General features: G+C 43.1%; 2 protein-coding genes across 2 annotated transcripts in view; one reads left to right on the top strand and one right to left on the bottom strand.

The window, feature by feature from the left end:
- The window catches only part of LOC308478862 (serine/threonine-protein kinase TNNI3K), a 158,133-nt gene that overhangs the window by 117,919 nt on the left and 21,523 nt on the right, over positions 1 to 18,691 (top strand). The window lies entirely within an intron of this gene.
- On the bottom strand, positions 1,365 to 18,634 carry LRRC53 (leucine rich repeat containing 53; the record flags this gene model as incomplete). The annotated part of the gene is made up of 6 exons (XM_081010224.1): positions 1,365 to 3,742; positions 6,542 to 7,128; positions 8,395 to 8,533; positions 10,792 to 11,598; positions 18,006 to 18,119; positions 18,601 to 18,634. 6 exons carry the CDS (start codon positions 18,632 to 18,634, stop codon positions 1,365 to 1,367), a joined length of 4,059 nt encoding a protein of 1,352 aa, XP_080866350.1.

Genomic DNA, 18,691 nt, shown 5'->3' on the forward strand with positions numbered 1-18,691 from the left:
GCGCGCCAGGAACAGAAGCTCATCTTTGAAGATGCTGTAAGCAATTCCCCAGAAGGGTTCTTACAGGATATTGTTGCTTTCTGCCTTCTTAAAAGGCTTAGTGGTGCTTCACTTGACCACACTGGGTCCTGCAACTGTGTCTTTTTTTTTATTTTAAAAAAATCAGCTCTAAAAAATACGAAAGGATAATATAAAAAAACACTGGTCTGCAGTGGCACGGTAATGTTATCTGGATGTTATCTAGGTTCTTCATAAAAAGTGAGTGAACAGAAGGCAGTCATTCCAGAGAACCTAGGGGCATGTGTGGAAGCAACCTTAGTAATATACTATCAAAATATTTCACTATTTCTTATAGTCACACATATTATAAAGACCAACAATCCTGCTTGGTTGGTAGAGGAGAATTTTAATGGAGAAATATCCCTAAGCTGAGGATGCACAGATGTCTTATTGCAGATTCATATTCATCTAGGCAGTGGGGTGAAGAATTAACATATTGAGCAACAGTCTCTCCAAATTTGGGTTTGCCCCTCAAGTTTTGATCTATAACAGTATTTAGCAGGGGGATAGGCTTTTGAAAACCCTTTGTCCGTTTCTACATATAGCAAAACGATACCTCTATCAAATTCTACCCTCCTAAAAGGTATATATAGTGACTCTATATCTAATCCATTTTATTAAAAATGCATACATAAAAAGTAACACTGTCATTGTGCAGCCCCCATTGGAGGATCTGTCGTGCTGCATCACAATCTTGATTTGCATGAAGTCAGAGCTCGCACCCTCCATTGGATAATTTGTACTGTCTTATCGCAAGCCTGGATTTGCTGGAAGTCAGGGCAGGAGAGGGAAGCAAATGGGAAGGCAGTCTTTAAAAGGGCATTTTCAAACAACAACAGATGTTTGAATAAAGCAGGGATGGAGGGACACAGAAGCTGTGAGAATGTTGTGGGGGCATGTTGAGGGAGCTGTGACGACATGGAGGACTTGAAGAAGCTCTGAGAATATGGACACTTGAAGGAGCTGTTATGGGATTTGGGGATTGGGGTGAGGGAGAAAGGGATGGGTCAGGTTGGCAAGGGGGCTGAGGGTTTGGTGGAGGGGGTTGATGAGTAATGTGAGCAGGGGTGGCAGTTCCTAGTTGTTGTTTTATTTAAAAAAGCAGTTATTCTATTGTAAGAAAACTTTATACAAAATATGCAATGCCTTCTTAACTGTAATTTATAAGCACAATTCTGTTCAGTAATTGCATGCTCTTTTTTATTCTGCATTCTGCTTTGGCTTTCACAGCTCAAGAGCTCCTTGTTTTTCCCCATCCTATATTGGTCTGAAAGTTTCAGTCCTGGGTTAGAAAGTCTAGCTTTTCATATTGAAAAGGGTTTTTTGTCTTTGAAGAGAACTAAGGAAGGATAAATGTTTTTTGAAATATTTGCTTTGCTTTGTTCTGGCTGTGAAGGCAATTCTTTATCACAATCAGCAGATGTGGGAGACAATGTAGGTTTGGAGACAGAGATTTCGGCTTTATGTGTCTTGTAAGGAAGTGAAGGCATCTCAGTTTGTTCCTCATAACTGACGTCTTTAAGCTTTGATAACAAAGGATGCTCTTGATGTGTTGCTGGTGGCATTTTACCTTCTTTATGATCACTGCTACCTTCATCAAGTTGATTGTTTGGAGCTTCTTGCAAATCACTCTCATTATCCATATGCACCTTATTGTTCATTTCAAGATTGATGTTGCTCTCCAGATGTGTGTTTCCAGTTTCAGGGGAAGTGGGGACGTTTGATGTGTTAGAGATAATGGTCACTTTGACAACATTTTTATGAAACGTTTTGCATTTGTTATTCTCCCACTCATTCCCAGTTTGCACTCCTTCCTCTTTTAGGCCCGCTGAGACCATGAGTGTATCTGGGATAAACATTTTCGTTGACTCACTGTTGCTTTCTGCTTTGAAATCTGCTCTCTGGTGCTGTGATTTTGTTCCATATACTTCCATGTCATTAGTTCTAGCTGGCATTTGAAGTTGTTTGGTGGTTATACACCCAGCAGCCTGAGATTTAGAAAGTGTGCTGCTGAACTGAACTGGAGATTTGAATCTATTTATGTCCTTTTCTGTCGGAATTTGGTGTCTACTTGATGGTGGAATTTCACCAAAGCTATGGGACTCCACAGCAACTAGATTTCTTTGTGCAGATTCAGTCTCTATAGCCCTTTTGTGCCCTTCCAGTCCATCTTCCACTGTTAAGCTTTTATCTTGTTGTTTTTGGAACTGCTTCGGATTCCTGCCTTGCATTATATTTTCAGCAATTTGCTGAAAGTGCATATTATCGTCTTTGGTGGCATTTTGCAAATTGAGCCCTTCTCTTTCAATAAAGAGAGCTTGAGAAAGACTGTGGTCTTTTTCCTGTGCTGCCATCATCAAAGAACTCTGGTGAAAGGCCAGGACTGCAGTTTCTGTAATATCTTCACTAAGCTCTTTAGAATTCACTGGTGCTGGAATGTTATTTGCTTCATTCTGCAAAACACTCAGTGAATGGTTGGGTGAAACAGCAATAGCTGAAACAGTCATCCTTGAAGTTCCATTTGGTGAGAATAGAGATGAGCTCCTGGTGCAACTTTGAGCTTGTAAAAGCTTGGCGGGTGAAGTACCCTCAGCAATTGTCATGTGAGAAACACTCTTAGAAGGACAAGAGATGACTGTAACAGCATCTGTACCATTTTCTTCAGGCAGTTTCCCAACAGATTCTCTAGAATAAATAATATCTTTGCTGCACTCTGAGATCTTTTGGGCAGCCACAGAATATTCTGATTCTGATTTTGTTTTTGTTCTCCTTCTTCTGTCTTCCCTCATGGAAGCATGTGGCAATTTTGCCTGTCGACAACTTGGGCACTGTTCTTTGTTTTCTTTGGGGAGAAGCTCTTCAGGCTGGATTCTTGCTTTTCTAAAAGGATGTAAATTTAACTTCACAGTTAGAGAATCCCGGCTTTTAGTTTTCATTTTATGCTTCTGGATGAATCCAATCAGTTTTTCCCCAGGTCCTGCAGAGGTGGGAGATGGTTTCCTTTCTTCATTTTTTGCTCTTGAATCACAGTGCAATCTCCTTCCCAGAGCAGGGGTGAGGTTTCCTTGAATACTCTTGCCTTGTCCTTTGTTCTCTGGGGATCTCACCCCACTTAAGCCACTTGTCACATCCACCCTCTTTATTGTTGTCAGGTCAGGTACATAAAAGCTAACACTCTTGGGCTGATACATTCTCTTGATTGCTGGCGATAACGACATCTCTTCATCGGTCATACAGGAACTGCCTGCTCTTTTGCTCTTAACTTCACTCTGTCCTTCATCCAACTTCACATTTTTGCCATGGTTCTGTTTCTTTTCTGTTGGGTAGTTGCGATATTTATCACAGCCTATGTATTTACAGATAAGGAAGTTGTCTAGCTGCGGAGAAATATTTTTGCTCCTTTCTAACGATCCACATGGATCATCCTGTCGCCATCCATAGCTTCCTAATGTTGCTTCTTTCACGCAGTGGTCGTTGGATTCCTCTGGTGTGTCAGGTGCTGATGACGAGGCTGTAATAAAATGCCTTTGCCTCAGCCTGTAAGGCTTTAAGCAGTCCTCATCCTCCTCGGTTTTGGATACAGACAGACACGACTCGTTTGCTAAATGTTTTCCAAGCCCTTCTTTTGCCAAAACACACGCAGCTCTTGAATGTCTTCCACAGAATGTGTCACTTCTGATTCCTGTGAAACAGCAAACGTTGAAACTTAGCACATGCAGAGGAGTTCTCTTACACTGGCTAAACAGATGTTTGGAACACCTACATCGGGGGTGCCAAAAAGAAGAGGGCTTCCCTGCTTATGGGAAAATGCAAAACAACTAGCTAATGTCTCAGGCTCAGCAAAACATTTTTACGTTGCAAAGCAATGGCTAATGTATTCTTTTGGAGTGGCCATTTTTTAAAAAATGAACTGAATAATGACTGATATGAAGACAACTTTGTTCTTGTTCTCTGTATAGAACTATACAGTCAATCAGTCATGTATGCTTCTGCAAGATAATTCTGTCAACACCATAATTTCTAAATATCCGAATTGAAGCTCTTGTGTTGACTGTGCAATTATTTATTTAGCACTGTAATACTAACATTGAAACCACATTCTCTGATCTTCTCTGCTTCCCTTCCCCTCATTTCCCAGCCTTCCTCCTGCACAACTCTTTCTTTTGTTGCATTTCACTCGATGAAAGCCACTCTGCTATCCTTATATGCCCCCTCTTGCTCCCCTCGCTTCCCCGTTTCTGGTTACTATCTACCCTGCCTTTATCCCGTCTCTAGATTTTTTCCCCTCCCCCCCTCCTTTCTGGTTCTTTTGCTGGTACAGTCAAACAAAACGCTTTCTCTCAAACTATTAGCCAATTTCCTTTCTGAACTCTTGGCTCATGCTGCTGATCCTCACCGTTTCCACTTTTTCCCTATTCCTTTTGAACATTCCCGCACCCACCACTTCCAGGCAGGCTTCAACCCTCTTCATTCCACTGAGCATGCCATCTCCACAATCACCATATTCTTGCTTCTCCCAAATGATCTCAGCTCAGTCTTCTTCCTCTTTGACTTTACAGCTGCTTTTGATACAGCTGATCATTCTGCTTGGCTTGGCTTCTCTTTTTTTGCCATAGGTAAAGGTAAAGGGACCCCTGACCATTAGGTCCAGTTGTGACCGACTCTGGGGTTGCGGCGCTCATCTCGCTTTATTGGCCGAGGGAGCCGGCGTACAGCATCCGGGTCATGTGGCCAGCATGACTAAGCCGCTTCTGGCGAACCAGAGCAGCACACAGAAACGACGTTTACCGTATTTTTCGTCCTATAGGGCGCACCGGCCCATAGGACGCACCTCGTTTTTTTGGGGGGGGGAAATGAATAAAAAAATTTATTTCCTCCCCAGCCGCGGCTGCCGCCCCAAGCCTTCCACACACCTGCCCGAAGCACGGGGCGCCCTCCGGAGGGCGCCCCGTGCTTCGGGCTGCAGGCTGCTGCCCGCAAGCCTTGTGAGCCCGCGGGAACTCCCACCGGGCTTGCAAGGCTTGCGGATAGCTTCCTGAAGCCTGAAGCTCTCCAGGCTTCAGCGAAAGCCTGCATTCGCCCCATAGGACGCACACACATTTCCCCTTCATTTTTGGAGGGGAAAAAGGGCGTCCTATGGGGCAAAAAATACAGTACCTTCCTGCCAGAGCGGTTCCTATTTATCTACTTGCACTTTGACGTGCTTTCGAACTGCTAGGTTGGCAGGAGCAGGGACTGAGCAACGGGAGCTCACCCCGTCACGGGCATTCGAACCGCCGATCTTCTGATTGGCAAGTCCTAGGCTCTGTGGTTTAACCCACAGCGCCACCCACGTCCCTTTTTGCCATAGTTCTGTGCAATTCTGACCTCAGTTGATTCTCTTCTAATCTCTCTTTCAGTGTTTCCCTCCCTAGCTGGGGTATCTTAGGGCTCTAACCTTAACCCTCTGCTAACACCTTTCTACATGCTCTTCCTGAGTGACTTCATCCTATCTCATACTTCAATGGCACCCTTCTCTACCCATCTGGGAATGACTGTAGTTTATTGAAAGAGCATTTGCCAGCAGGTTTGATCCCTGGCATCTCCAGGTAGGGCTGAGAAGGATTCCTTGCCTGAAACCTTGGAGAGTCACTGCCAGTCAGTGTAGACAGTACTGAACTAGATAGACCAATGGTCTACAGGCCCTTCAAGTGTCCCTATTTTCCAGGGACAGACCTGGATTTACAGAAGCCATCCCGGTTTCTGATTTGATCCTGGAATGTCCCAATTTTCCTTAGGACATCCCTATTTTCATCAGAGAAATGTTGGAGTTATGCAACCCCCAAGCCAGGGAGATGAGTAACTATACAACCTTTAGAAGACACCTGAGAGCAGCCCTGTATAGGGAGGTTTCTTAATGTTTAATGCTTTATTATGTTTTTATATGTGTTGGAAGCCACCCAGAGTGGCTGGGGCAACCCAATCAGATGGAATAGGGTGTCCCTATTTTCATCAGAGAAATGGAGGATATGGACTCCCTTTAAGGCAGTTTCCTATTTTCCTACTCATATACTCCAGAATTTTCCACCTCCTTCTGATACTTCCTCTCCAAGTGCCTTCCTAAGATGTACATTGGATGCCAACAGGAAGGCAGGATGAGGAAGATCCTTGCACTGCCCCATGAGTTTGTTCTTCTTTCTCAGCAGGTACACCATCATTGCCACAGCCCCATAGCTCTCCCCCTCACTGCTATAGTAACCTTAGAACAGGAAGGCTATACTGTATCAGGAGCTAACAGTGGGCTTAGTTCTCATTCCCCAAACCTCAGACAGGGCACATTGGCATGGGAAATCATCACACCTGTGGCCTTTCTTGTTCTAATATTATGGAAGCAGCGAGGCGTGCTTGTATTGATCTGTGATAACTCTTCATGAGAGGGAGCGACTGGGGAATCATCAGTCAAAACAGAAGCGATGTCCAGTTCCCAGGAAAAAGAGCTCACCTTGATTCAGTTTGTGATGGTCCTCAGATCTTGTCGCCTGTGTGTCTTCCTCCCACTGCCCAAAGTTGTCTGGGCTTCTAACTCTCCTTTGGAATTGTTTTTGGCACAGTCCATCTGCTTCATTAGGCACAGCTGCATTCCCAGAAGACTCTGGAGGATAAGACTGTAGCAGTCTACAGTTAAGGCACAAGAAATGGTCATTTTTCATCTGTTCATTCTCCTTTTGAATGCTTCTGAGTGGCATTTTTAGGCCTGTGCACTTAGACTCTGCCTTTACTGTTGCTTGATGGCTATTTTCCTTTAAAAGTGGTGTTTCCCTGCCAGACCCCAACATGGACATGACCTTTATTTCATTTTCCCGAGTTAAGTGGCAGTTACAGTATCCCTTAGTGAGGTAATTTCTTGGCTCATGACCACACTGGGATTCATCTAGGGTTCTGCAACAGCAGTTTCCTGATGAGTGTTCATTTGCTTTGCCGTGTTGAAACTTCCTGTTAAAGAGGGCTAAAACTAGGCAGGTGAGACCAACACCTCCTGTGACAAATACAAGGTTTATCAAAGATGAAATCAGGTAAATTAAGGTAGAGCTCATTAGACATTAAACATACACATCAGAACATAATAAAACAAAACCACTAAAGGGATAATCCTGCTATATGAGATTATTAAAATGTAGCAGAGGAGGGGGTAGAACAGGAATCCAATTAAATCCCCACACATTTTTATCTATATAATTCTATCATTCTGTGTCATCCGCAGCAATTATTCAAGGAGCAAATGCATTTGTAATGATTGGAGATACATCTGAGATCTCCTTAAAAGAGAAAAAGTACCTCTTGAAGACCTTTTTATGCCAACAGGCATTTGCAGATGTTTAAAATTGATTAGCCAGATGCTTTAATGATTATTTGTCTTTTTTTTTTTAGTGGTATTATATTGTTGTACACCGGCCTGACATTTTATGATATGGTGATATAGAAATACTTTCATTGAATGAAAGTAAATAGTTGTAGATGGAAGCTTTATCTTTGAAATGACAGTAACTGCATTGCAGAAAAGTCTGATAGGACTCGGGTCATTTTTAGTTCATGAACTATTGTCTGCCACCATCCGATGAAAGGAGGTTAAGCCTCCAGAAGGGAAGTTAAAGGAAGTTTGTTCATTTAAGAACTATACCTATATGTTTTGCTTCATGAAACTAATAGTAGTTGCGTGGAAGGCAATTTAGATCAGAAAACTTGTTCAGGTGGACAGCACAGAACGCAGTGGCCCTGATCTGATTACGATCTCCCCTTTATATTTTTGTCTTATCACTCTGTGTGCATAAGAGCGATCCAGTCAAATTTCTCTTGCCTTCTCAAGTAGTTGCAAATTATAGTAGAAAAAAATTTACTCCCCAATATTCTCAGAATTCTTTCTTTCAGATATTGACATTGAATGCTCGTTATGTAGCAGAATAATTAGCAAAAAAATTATTGATTATATGATAATGGTGTTTTGGATGTCAGTTTTTGACATTTGGGTTTGAAATTTGACTTCAGTATCTGATATTTGACTTAGTAGTTGACAGCTTATGACATTTCATATTTGACATCTGCAAAACAAAAACAAAAACATTGAGAGATGCTCATTAGTTTGAAGAATATGGCTTTTGAAGTAAATGTCCACATTTTAAAAAATTGTAATATTTTGTAATTTTTGTGAAATTTTGTTTCTGTGGGAATGCTAATTAACATGCTTGGCTGCAGTCTAATGGAGGGCATATTTAGATCGCAAAGGAAAATGGCTTTTTTAAAATGTCTGGGAAAATCTGGATGTAAGTCATGTCAGCAGACTAAAGAAAGCTCAACAACTTTTTTGTCCAGATTTGTCCAATTATGACTTTGTTTACAGCGGCCCTGGGAAGTCTAAATTCCTCCTCAATGTCATCCCATCCCAGCAGTTCTGCAGACCGCAAAATAAACCCTAGACTTGGGCTTTGTCTATGAGGCTCTGCACAAATACAAAATAAAATTCATTTAGAATAAAGACTATTATTGAATGAGGATAAATTGTTGGTTTGTGGTTTTTTGTTGTTTTTTTTAAAAAACAGACTGAATTTTGGAGAGTATTCTTCAGATCCTGAGAATTAAAAATCATAAACTGAGGTGGGATTGGAATCCAGATTCCTGGGGGCCAGACATAACGTTCTGTCCTCTGTACTACAATGCCATGGCAGTTGCCACCCACATGAGAAAATCAGGCATTCCTATACAATAGGGCTCATTGACAGCACTAGTCAGCTGATTGGCACTGTCATTAAGCCTCACTTGCAGAGGAATAACGAAAGCTTAAAAGTTAGCTCCCAGCTGTTTATTTGTAGCCACATTTTTGTAGTCACATCACGTGGGGCAGGTTGACATGGTTTGAGGAACATGGTCTTGTGGGCCAAGTTGGGGCCTGTGCAGGACCTTATGCCTGTGGGGCAGAGTATCCTCACACCTGCTATATACATTAAGCCATGTCACGAGGTTATGTGAACCTTTTGAAACCCATTAGACACAGTATATGTTTTTCAGTAATGTAGGCTGTGAAGGAAGCAGCCCAAGCAGCGAGAAGGAAAATTTGAGGGCATTTTAACTGTCTAGGGAAATTCAGGCTGGTTGTATCTCGAGCTGCTTTGGCATTCCAAATAAGAAGCTAGTAGAGTAACTGGTTCTCTTTGGCACCAGAGGAGAAATATCACTTATCAATTCATCCAGCAGCCTCCCTGTCTTGTTTTCATCTTGGCAGTCTCCCTTCCACTTACAACCTGTGCCTAACATTTCTTCACTTGTGAAATGAAATGAGATCACAGCCTGAGGTGGTATAGCTTCAGGCAGTGGTATAGCTCCGGGCGAGACTTTCAACTCCAAGATATATTTTTATATGTTTCTGTCAAAAGGACAATGTATTGTTGGTTGAAGAGAACTCAGGGTCATCGCAAAAGTGCAATGGAGCCACCATTCCAAGATAAATAAATAATTTCTGGGACTAACAGTAAGCAGAATAGGTGTAAGGCATATTCTGGAAGGAAGAACAGTAGTTTGCATGTTGCTGCAGGCAAGGAAGAAACTAATTGCCCTCTGAGTCCAGGTTCTCATTTCTAAGAGTCCCAGGCCTTGGAACACAAGAAGAAGCACTCCTTTTTAAAAAGACAAAAGGAGGCACACGACTGAGCAATATGAACGGTGCCATTCTTGAGGCTCAGGAGGCCTTAATGGTGTGCAGTGCCTTCCATCAGCTTCAGCTGGTGGCCCAGCTGTGCCCCTATCTGGACAAGAATAGCCTAACTTCTGTCATCTATTCTCTAGTAACCTCTAGTTCAGATTACTGCAATGCATTTTACATAGGAGCTGCATCTGAAGACGGTTTGGAAACTTCAGCTGGTGAAGGATTTGGCAGCCAAGTTGCTCACTGGAGCAAGACGGTTTGAGCATATTACACCGGTCCTGGCCTGACCGGCTGCCAATTAGCTTGTGAGCCCAATTCAAAGTGCTGGTTTTGACCAGTGGTGTAGCGTGGGTTGCCAGCATGCAGGGCAAGGAAAGTATTGTGCCCCTTAACTGGTGCCTCCATGCAGTGCTACTGCTGCTGCCAGAAAGAGCAGTGGAGCAGTGGTGGGACATGGGTGTGTGCCTTCACCACTGCCACCGCTGTGAGTCTCACCTTCTGCCCATCTCTGCCGGCAGGGGATGCTGTATGGCCAAGGGATGCAAGAGCCTGTCCTCTCCCAGCTCCTGTTCAGCATGCTGCTCACGTGAGACAGAATGGGGAGCACCTCCAGTTGCGGCACCAGCTGCAGAGGCTTGTCCCTAAAAATGTGCCTCGGGCAATTGCTCTGGTAGCCCCCCGCCCATGTTACACTTTGATTTCGACCTATAAAACCTTAAATGGCTCAGGACCACAATACTTCAAGGACCACCAGCTAGGTCTCCAGCTGTTTTGGGACTACAACTCCTATCATCCCTAGTTAGCAGGACCAGTGGTCAAAGAAGATGGGAATTGTAGTTCAAAAACAGCTAGAGACCCAAGTTTGGGAAACCCTGGACTCTAGATGATAGCTAATACACAGGAGATCTTACTTAGGACAAGGTGTGGGATTGGCTGGTTATCAGGTTCTCCATGACTATGAGTTCATGATTATTTTTTCATAAAATGGTTTAAAAGAAGGAGGATCTCGGAATAGATCAGGTGACAAATATGCTGGCAAGGGGTGGGGGTGCCATTACCTAGAAAAGAAAAAACAGCAACCAGTGCAACATCTCGTCCGTAGTTCCTCCTCCTGTTTTCTAAAATACCAGGAGGGTGTTTAAGTGCAGACTTACAGTTGACCTCCGTGAGCTCAAGCAGATTGGTCACTGATGGGTTTTCAGAAGCTCTGCAACTCACATTATCAGCGTTTCTGAGCATCCTTGATGAAGAATTGACGTATTTCCTTAGAAAGGAGGCTAGGTCGTGAAGTTTGCATGTGCAGTTCCACAAGTTCTGGTCTAAGCTTAGAAGACTTAATTGAGCGAGAGAGGAAAAGGTGTCAGGAATAATGGCTAGCCTGTTCCTTGAAAGGTCAATTTCCATCAGTTGGGCGAGGCCGTGGAAGGCTCTCTTTTCAATGGAGCTAATGAAATTGTTTGACAAATCTAGGATCCTGAGTTTGCCAAGCTTTGCCATCTCAAAGCTTTCCCCTGTGATGCTCATTAGTTGATTCCCATTTAAGTGGAGTCTAATAAGATCCTTTGTGCTCATAAACCAAATTCCACGAATGCGGCTCAAAATGTTGTTGCTTAACACTAGCACTTGCAGCTTTTGAAGTTCATGAAATGTGCTGTATGTGATAGAAGAGCTTGATATTTGGTTCTGGTCCAGAAGTAAAGTCTTCAGGGTTCTAAGTCCAAGAAAAGCATCATCTCTAATGGTTGTAATCCCATTAGCACTGAGTCTTAGTAAAGTTGCATTGAACAGGAAGGACAGGTTAAACCCTTCTACTGAAGTGATACTTCCATCAGTAACAATCAAAGCTTTTGTGGATGCAGGAACAGCTATACGAAAGGAATAGAAATATAGTTAAGTTTCTATAGAGGTGCAGGCTTGCTCCTCGTAATCTTTGCTTGGATTTTAAGCAACTCATATTAATGGGGTTATGAATCAAAAGTTATTTTTCATTTGTTAAAAGAGAAAACTTCCCATTCTAATTTACATAATACCTACTAGCGTTCTTGATATACAATTTATTGATACAAAGTATTGCTTTGATAAATTTTATTTATTTGTTTTGGCAGTTTATGTGCTGCTTAATTATAATCATTATCTAGGGGTGTGCAATGAAAATAAAAAACCAGTTAAAAATATAAATTCAGAATTGAGTTAAAATTCTTGCTGGAATAAACGTGTCTTTAGTAGGCACTGGAAATTCAAGTTGCCTGACCTCAACTGGAAGGGAATTCCATGAAATGGGGCCCACAATATTGAATGCATCCATACATCTGAGTCATGGGGGACCACTAGGAGTAACTCCCCTGAAGACCTCAGTGGTTGGACAGGGATATCAAGAATCTTGCATTTCTCGAGCTATCTTAGACTCAAGTTGTTAAGGACTTTGCAAATGAATACAAGTGCCTTGAACCTGGCCTTGTAACATATGGGCAACCAGTGCAAGCTTTTGAACACTGGAGTCATGTAGAGGGAATAGTTTGTCCCCATCAACAGTCTGGTTGCTGATATATCTATATCATCTATATCTATGGATATAGGGTGTGTGTGTGTGTGTGTGTGTGTGTGTGTGTGTGTCAGAGAGAGCATTAGAAGACAACTTAGGTCAGTGATGAAATACAGTGTGATAGGTCATTTGAGCAACCTGCTTTTACAATCAAATATCACTTTTTAAAGCAATATTTTATCATTTCAAAAGGGGGAAAAGGAAAAGGAGCATGTAGTTAATTACCTCCATCCTGTTGAAAGAGAAACTTACCGTATTTTTCGCTCTATAGGACGCACCAGACGATAAGACACACCTAGTTTTGGGGGGAGGAAAACAAGAAAAAAAATATTCTGAATCCCAGAAGCCAGAACAGCAAGAGGGATCTGGCTTCTGGGATAGCCTCTTGCTGTTCTGGCTTCTGGGATAGCTGCTGAAGCCTCTCCTGGGCAGCGGGATGAAGGCTCCCCCTGCCCAGAAGAGGCTGCCCTCTGTTCCTTCCCCCATCTCCTGCAAGATCCGCGCGCTCTTAAAAGGGAGCGCGGCTCTTGGGGGCTTTTCTGGGAAATGTGGGAAGGGACAGAGCCACGCGCGAAGCCTCCGCAGGGCAGCAGGGAGCCGTCATCCCGCTGCCCTATGGAGGCTTTGGGGGCCTATCCAAAAGCCAGAATAGCTAGAGGAGGTGCTGCGCAGCACTCCCTCTAGCTGGTCTAGCTTTGCGCGAAGCCTCTGCAGGGCACGGGGAGCCTTCATCCCCGTGTCCTGCGGGGTGCCTTCATCCCGCTGCCCTGCGGAGGCTTTGCACAGCTAAGCCAGAAGCTAGAACAGTGAGAGGGAGCGCTGCGAAACACTCCTTCTCCCTATTCTAGCTTCTGGCTTAGCCACGCAGCCTGCATTCACTCCATAAGACGCACACACATTTTCGCTTACTTTTTAGAAGGGAAAAAGTGTGTCTTATAGAGAGAAAAATACGGTACTTGGGGGCAGTTCATAAAGGCTATTCAAGGCTGCTCATCCCTAAGCCAAAAGTGCACTAACCCCTGGAACAGATCCCAAGTGGATCTGCATCACAGGGCCCCAAATTCAACATTAAGTAGGAAGATGTTTTTATGTGTTGTCCTTATTTCATGCTTCAGAATGGAAAGGCAGGGCTCCACTCCTTTTCTGTTTCATTATTTTGCCGCATTGTATCTAGTGGATGCAATAAGCATGCTATACATGTAATATCTGGCATTCCGAGCGATCTTTCACTCCAGCTGTGGAGGGTAGAGCTTTAATGGCTTCATAAACTGACAGCACAATTCTGCACCAAGTGGCTGGAAGGTATACATCGCTGCAGAGGTGCATTGCCATCAAAACCCCATCTGGAGCATGCTGCTTGCATCCTGGATGCAGCCTATGACTGGAAAGCACCAATGAAAAAACTCATAGCAAAACAGCCCAGAATCTAATAATAATATATCCAGGTCAGACAAAGATGATGGAAAGAGTGGACTGCTTCCCTTAACTGGAGCGGCATGGATATGTGTTATGCCAGCACTCCAAGCTGCCTCTCTCAGCTGACTGCCATCATCAATCTCCCTGTCCTGCCTGGATTAAGTCACTGCCAGCTTGCCCTCTCCCAGCACCATGCTCACTCAGACAGTAGCTTAAATTCATCAAAAGCTTCATACAACACTCTTGTCGTTACCAGTATATTAATATTTTTTGGGGGTGGGGGGTTTACTGTGCTCCTGTGTGACAGATTTGTTCAAGAAACAGAAAACCATCTGTTCCACTAGATGTCAAAGTTAATGCATTGCTTATCACAATGATTTTTATGCTGTAATATGCAAAAAGATTTTCCCCGCCTCTCCACCTTTCTAATGGAAGTGAGAAACGAACAGCACTTTAACATAAGCACACCGAGCAGGCAAGCTTCCCACATGCTGCTCAGCCACCGTGCCTCAATCCTGACCTGATGCACTCCTGCTATTACCAGCAAGGGCGTCCCCTGAGTAGCGACTGTCATTTGAGCTACCTCACCAATTTACTGATGCTAATGTTTATCTGTGCTGGGAAGTCATTTGTTGTTTTCCCTTTACAATATGGATTATTTTGCCTCGGGCGGTTGTAATAAACTTGACAGGGGGTCTGTTTTCTTATTGATGCCTTGGAGGATTTCCCATAGGGCTCTCATTAAGGCATCTAAATGCAGTCCCCCTGCTGTGGTATGTATTGCTTTTAATCAGGTCCCTCTATATGATAGAGATTAGCCCAGTCTTAGCTTACGTATCGTACAGTTGCTAAAATGACTGACGGAAGAGTACAGAGCCGCCATTAAATGAGTAGCACTTTTCGCAAGATAAAAGTTGATGTTATTATGGGTTATCATGACAACGACGGTTACTGCGCCGCCACTTCAGCATATTAGCATGCATGTACTAATTGAATGAGGCAGAATGGTTGTGAAAGTGTGCTTACGTTGCATCTGCCAATGTTAAAACAGATATGGCGATACATTTGTCACCGAGCAAAGTAACGCAGGCTTTAAAATAGCAAAGGCACAAGGGTAGTTAAGTACTGCTGGATTACTTGCAAATGAAATAGTTTAACTGCCGGATTCTATAACTTGCAATACCAGCACAGGTATGCTTGTGACAGCTGTTAACAATGTTACCTGATCTTAACATTCAATCCAGCACAAAGGTTTAAAGTGACGATTTGAGGCAGTTGGCTAGAGGGCTAATCAGTATTTTTTCCCCCATGCAGCAGTACACTACAAGTTGTTGCCTGCAGGCCATCAATTACTTAAAAACACCAAAAGCTCTAATTTATTGTTTTTAACACTTTGTGAGATTTGCAATTTTAATTTCTCGCTGAAATGAAAAACCAAATAACAGAAAGTTTCTCAGTTTTTGCACGTACTGAGCAGAGTCCATAAGTTTGGCAGCACCCAGCTGTGCTAAAACTCTTCAAGCACCAGCCTTTCAGCTGCCTTCTAGGACTTTTAACAGGAGAAGCATCTACCAATAGGTTCATTAGCCTTTTGCTATGGACTCTTCCTTGGGCTACATAGGGTTAGATTCCTCTTCATGCTTTGGTTCTATTCCCTTCCCTCCAGAAATTTCATCTCATCTCACTAGTCCCCATCCAAGTCTTCCATAACTTAATCCTAGGCTAGTGCAGTGGTGTAGCTAGCTGCTTGAGCACCCGGGGCAGCACGCACACCCTGCGCCCAGGGCTGGAGCTAGCCACCCTTGGGAGCAGGGCAAGCCAACCATTGGGCAGGGTGAGCCAGGGTAGGCCACTCTGCATGGAGCCTTGCTGCAGCCTCCCCATCAGCTGTAGGGTGACAGAGCCTGCAGGTGCCTAAACCACTGTGTCACTCCCAGGAGAGACACATGGCCTCGGGTGCTCTACAGGCCCTGTGGTAAGTGCCTCCCCCTGCCGTGTGGTGCCCAGTGCCTCCCACCCCCTAAGTACGCCTCTGCCTAGTGTGAGTCGTTTTTTGCGTATTCACCTCATTTGAGTTGCTCCTTTCCTTGATGTACCTGCCTGTCATCCTGACCTTGCCTGACCCTTCCTCTGACCCATGGACTTGAATCAAAACTTGATTTTGAAATAGTTGTACTCAGCAAATCCCACTATTGTACATCTAGCCTTTCTTCGTTCAGCTTAGTTCCTACAAGGCTCTGTCCAATCTTTCTTCTGCAAAGGCCAAATGCGCTTACTCTTGAAAGCCTAATATCAATGGCCTAATATCAAAATTGGTTATGAAATGTAGCCCAGAAGTTTAACATTACCCTTTTAAATGACTTCTCTGACTATTCAGAGATTCTTCCTAAAAGAACTATGGCCTATATGACGCAGTCTTGATCCTCATTAATTGAAACAATTATATATGACTTTATATGTATCATAGCATTCCCACTTGAAATAGAATGGAATTCTTTTGACATTGCTTTTGACTACCTCCAAAGCACAACTTTGAATGAGAACACATGGGCATTGAGCAGCAAGCAAAGAAACACTCCCATTATTCCCTGGAAACCACCGACTTTCACACAGCTTTCAATTACAATGTGGTTTAATTAAATTGGCATCAATTCTTCCACGTAGAACAGCCTTCAAAGTCAGGGAATTCATCTTGCAAAGTGGGAGCTTAATTTGTATTGATTTTGATTAGAGTTTAAAATCATTGGGCCTCTACTATCCTCACAGCCAAATTAGCCTCGCATTAAAAGCCAAAGTAGACTCGATGGCGACTGTGGGCAAAGCACTTGCCTGTGTAAGTGTCCCATGAATCACCATCATGTATAAATGCATTTAACACTTGAGTCGGTTTGTGTTTAGAGGAGTTAGCGTGCCACTGCTAGCTACCTTGTCCAGGCCATCAGCTCTGCACACAGATAAGCTGACTCATGCGTTAAGTACATTTACACATGGTAAGGCATTTGAGGAATGTTTAACATAGGCATGCACCATCCTCCCTGTTTTCAGCCCAATATGACTTTGAAAACGCTTGTTCTGACCATGTCCTGCCTTGGTTTCATAGCCTTCCATGCTCCCCTAAGACATGGCTGAGGGAGACATACAGCGGGGGGGGGGGGGATGTCTGTAACCTTCCAAATGAATTTTGGTTGCAGTTCTCGCCACCCCTGATCTTGGGCCATGCTAGCTGGGGCTGAAGGTAGTTTGAGTCCAACAACATCTGGAGGTCCCCATCCCTGACAGAGAGGTTGCTTGACTCAGGGACGAACCTTCAGCATCTCCTCACATGCCCTCCCAGCTTGAGGACAAGGCCTAAATACCACCTGTACCTTGAATCTCCCATTAAACACCTAATGAGTATTTAGCTACGAGCTTAATGTAGAGCCAATGCTTCAAAGCTTTTCTAGGAAGAGAGACTTTTACTGGCATATTTGTTATGGGAGTAGGATGGCAGCAAAGGAGATCATCACAAAACCCAGGAAGTTACTGCATTTATTTACATTTGGCATCCCATTTGGGTCCCTTAATTTTTTCTTCCTCATATGCCAAATGGGAACAGTATAGCCAGGGAAAAGGATTATTGATTTTGTGGGTCATTTTATATTATTTTAATAACTATTAGGCTAGGAATTTTTTTTCTGCTGATGGCAATAAGCAAATTTTCCTTTCCTAAGAATCAGCAGCACTTTGCTTTAAATTTGTTAATCAGGTGTCTTATTAAATTGTTGACTTAAACAAGCGATACATAATGAACACAGGCATTGTATCTTGTTAGCATTTCCACAGCTCATTTAACACCAAGAGAAGAAAAAGCATACTTTCTTTCAGAATTATAATGCACTTTATGATGCTAATCTGTATCATTGGTACATCACTTAATCTTGCTAATGCTGAAGGGTTCCTTGGCAGGGTTAGAAGGCAATTGATAGCTCATTCAGCCAGTGGACAGCTTGAACTTTGCACAAAATGTGGATAAAACTTATTAAAATGATCTATTTTGTTTTTCTTAAAGCGTTTGGCTGAGTGAAATGACTCTGTTCTCGGTAACAAAGGTTTTCAATTACCTCTGAAGGGCTTGGAATAGTTTGGATAAGGCCTCTAGGCAAAGAGAAATGAAACAATGCTATCACTCTCCAGTCAAAATGTGAAAGGCTAGCTCTCTGAAAGTTTACCTCGCAGCAGCAGGCACAAGAAGCAGTCAATACAATTACAGCTGTGCTGTGTGAGCTTACAGTATAGAATAAATATCAGTTCTCTTTAAGTGTCTTACTTAGTTACCTAGTATATATGTTAATCCTTGACACAGAGTAATATCTTCAGAGCATACCACGCATGAAGGAGGGCATGATGCGGTTAACTGAATCATCATAGCAAGCAGACTGAGGAATGCACCTAAAAGGGACGAAAAAAGGGTACATGTACATATATCTGTATACACACACACGCACACACATATCTTGGCCCTGATTTTTTAATATTGTTATTCATGACTTAATTGTAATTAATCAGTGAACCCATCACTTTTCAAAGAATTATACTTGTTTAAAAGTCAGGTGTTGATGCAGTCTACAGTGCTGGAAAACAATTGTGATTCTTCCATTTTGTTTTCATTTATAAGAAACACATTTAGCACCATGTCTAATTTGGCCCTTAAATTAGTCTGTGTTTGGGACTCTTTATAGGCATCATACATGCTGCTTAAGTTGTTACAAGTGATAGCTTCACTTTAGGGGGGGTTGAGGTGCTGCATCCCTAAACATTGAAGCTGTAATTTCATCCATCTGAGAAGGTCCTCTTTTCAAAGAGTTGTGGGAGGCAAGGAAAAGACACAGAATGGTAAGAAAGCATTCAGTATGGCTCATCGGTTACTTACAGTTCAGCTTAGATCCCAAGTTAAGGAAGTTCATGGAGGCAAAGCTTTTTATCACAGCCCTCAGCACCTTTGTACTATGACCCTGCCACAT

Source organism: Podarcis pityusensis (genome assembly GCF_964106645.2).
Source record: "Podarcis pityusensis genome assembly, chromosome: 6".
NCBI lineage: Eukaryota > Metazoa > Chordata > Lepidosauria > Squamata > Lacertidae > Podarcis > Podarcis pityusensis.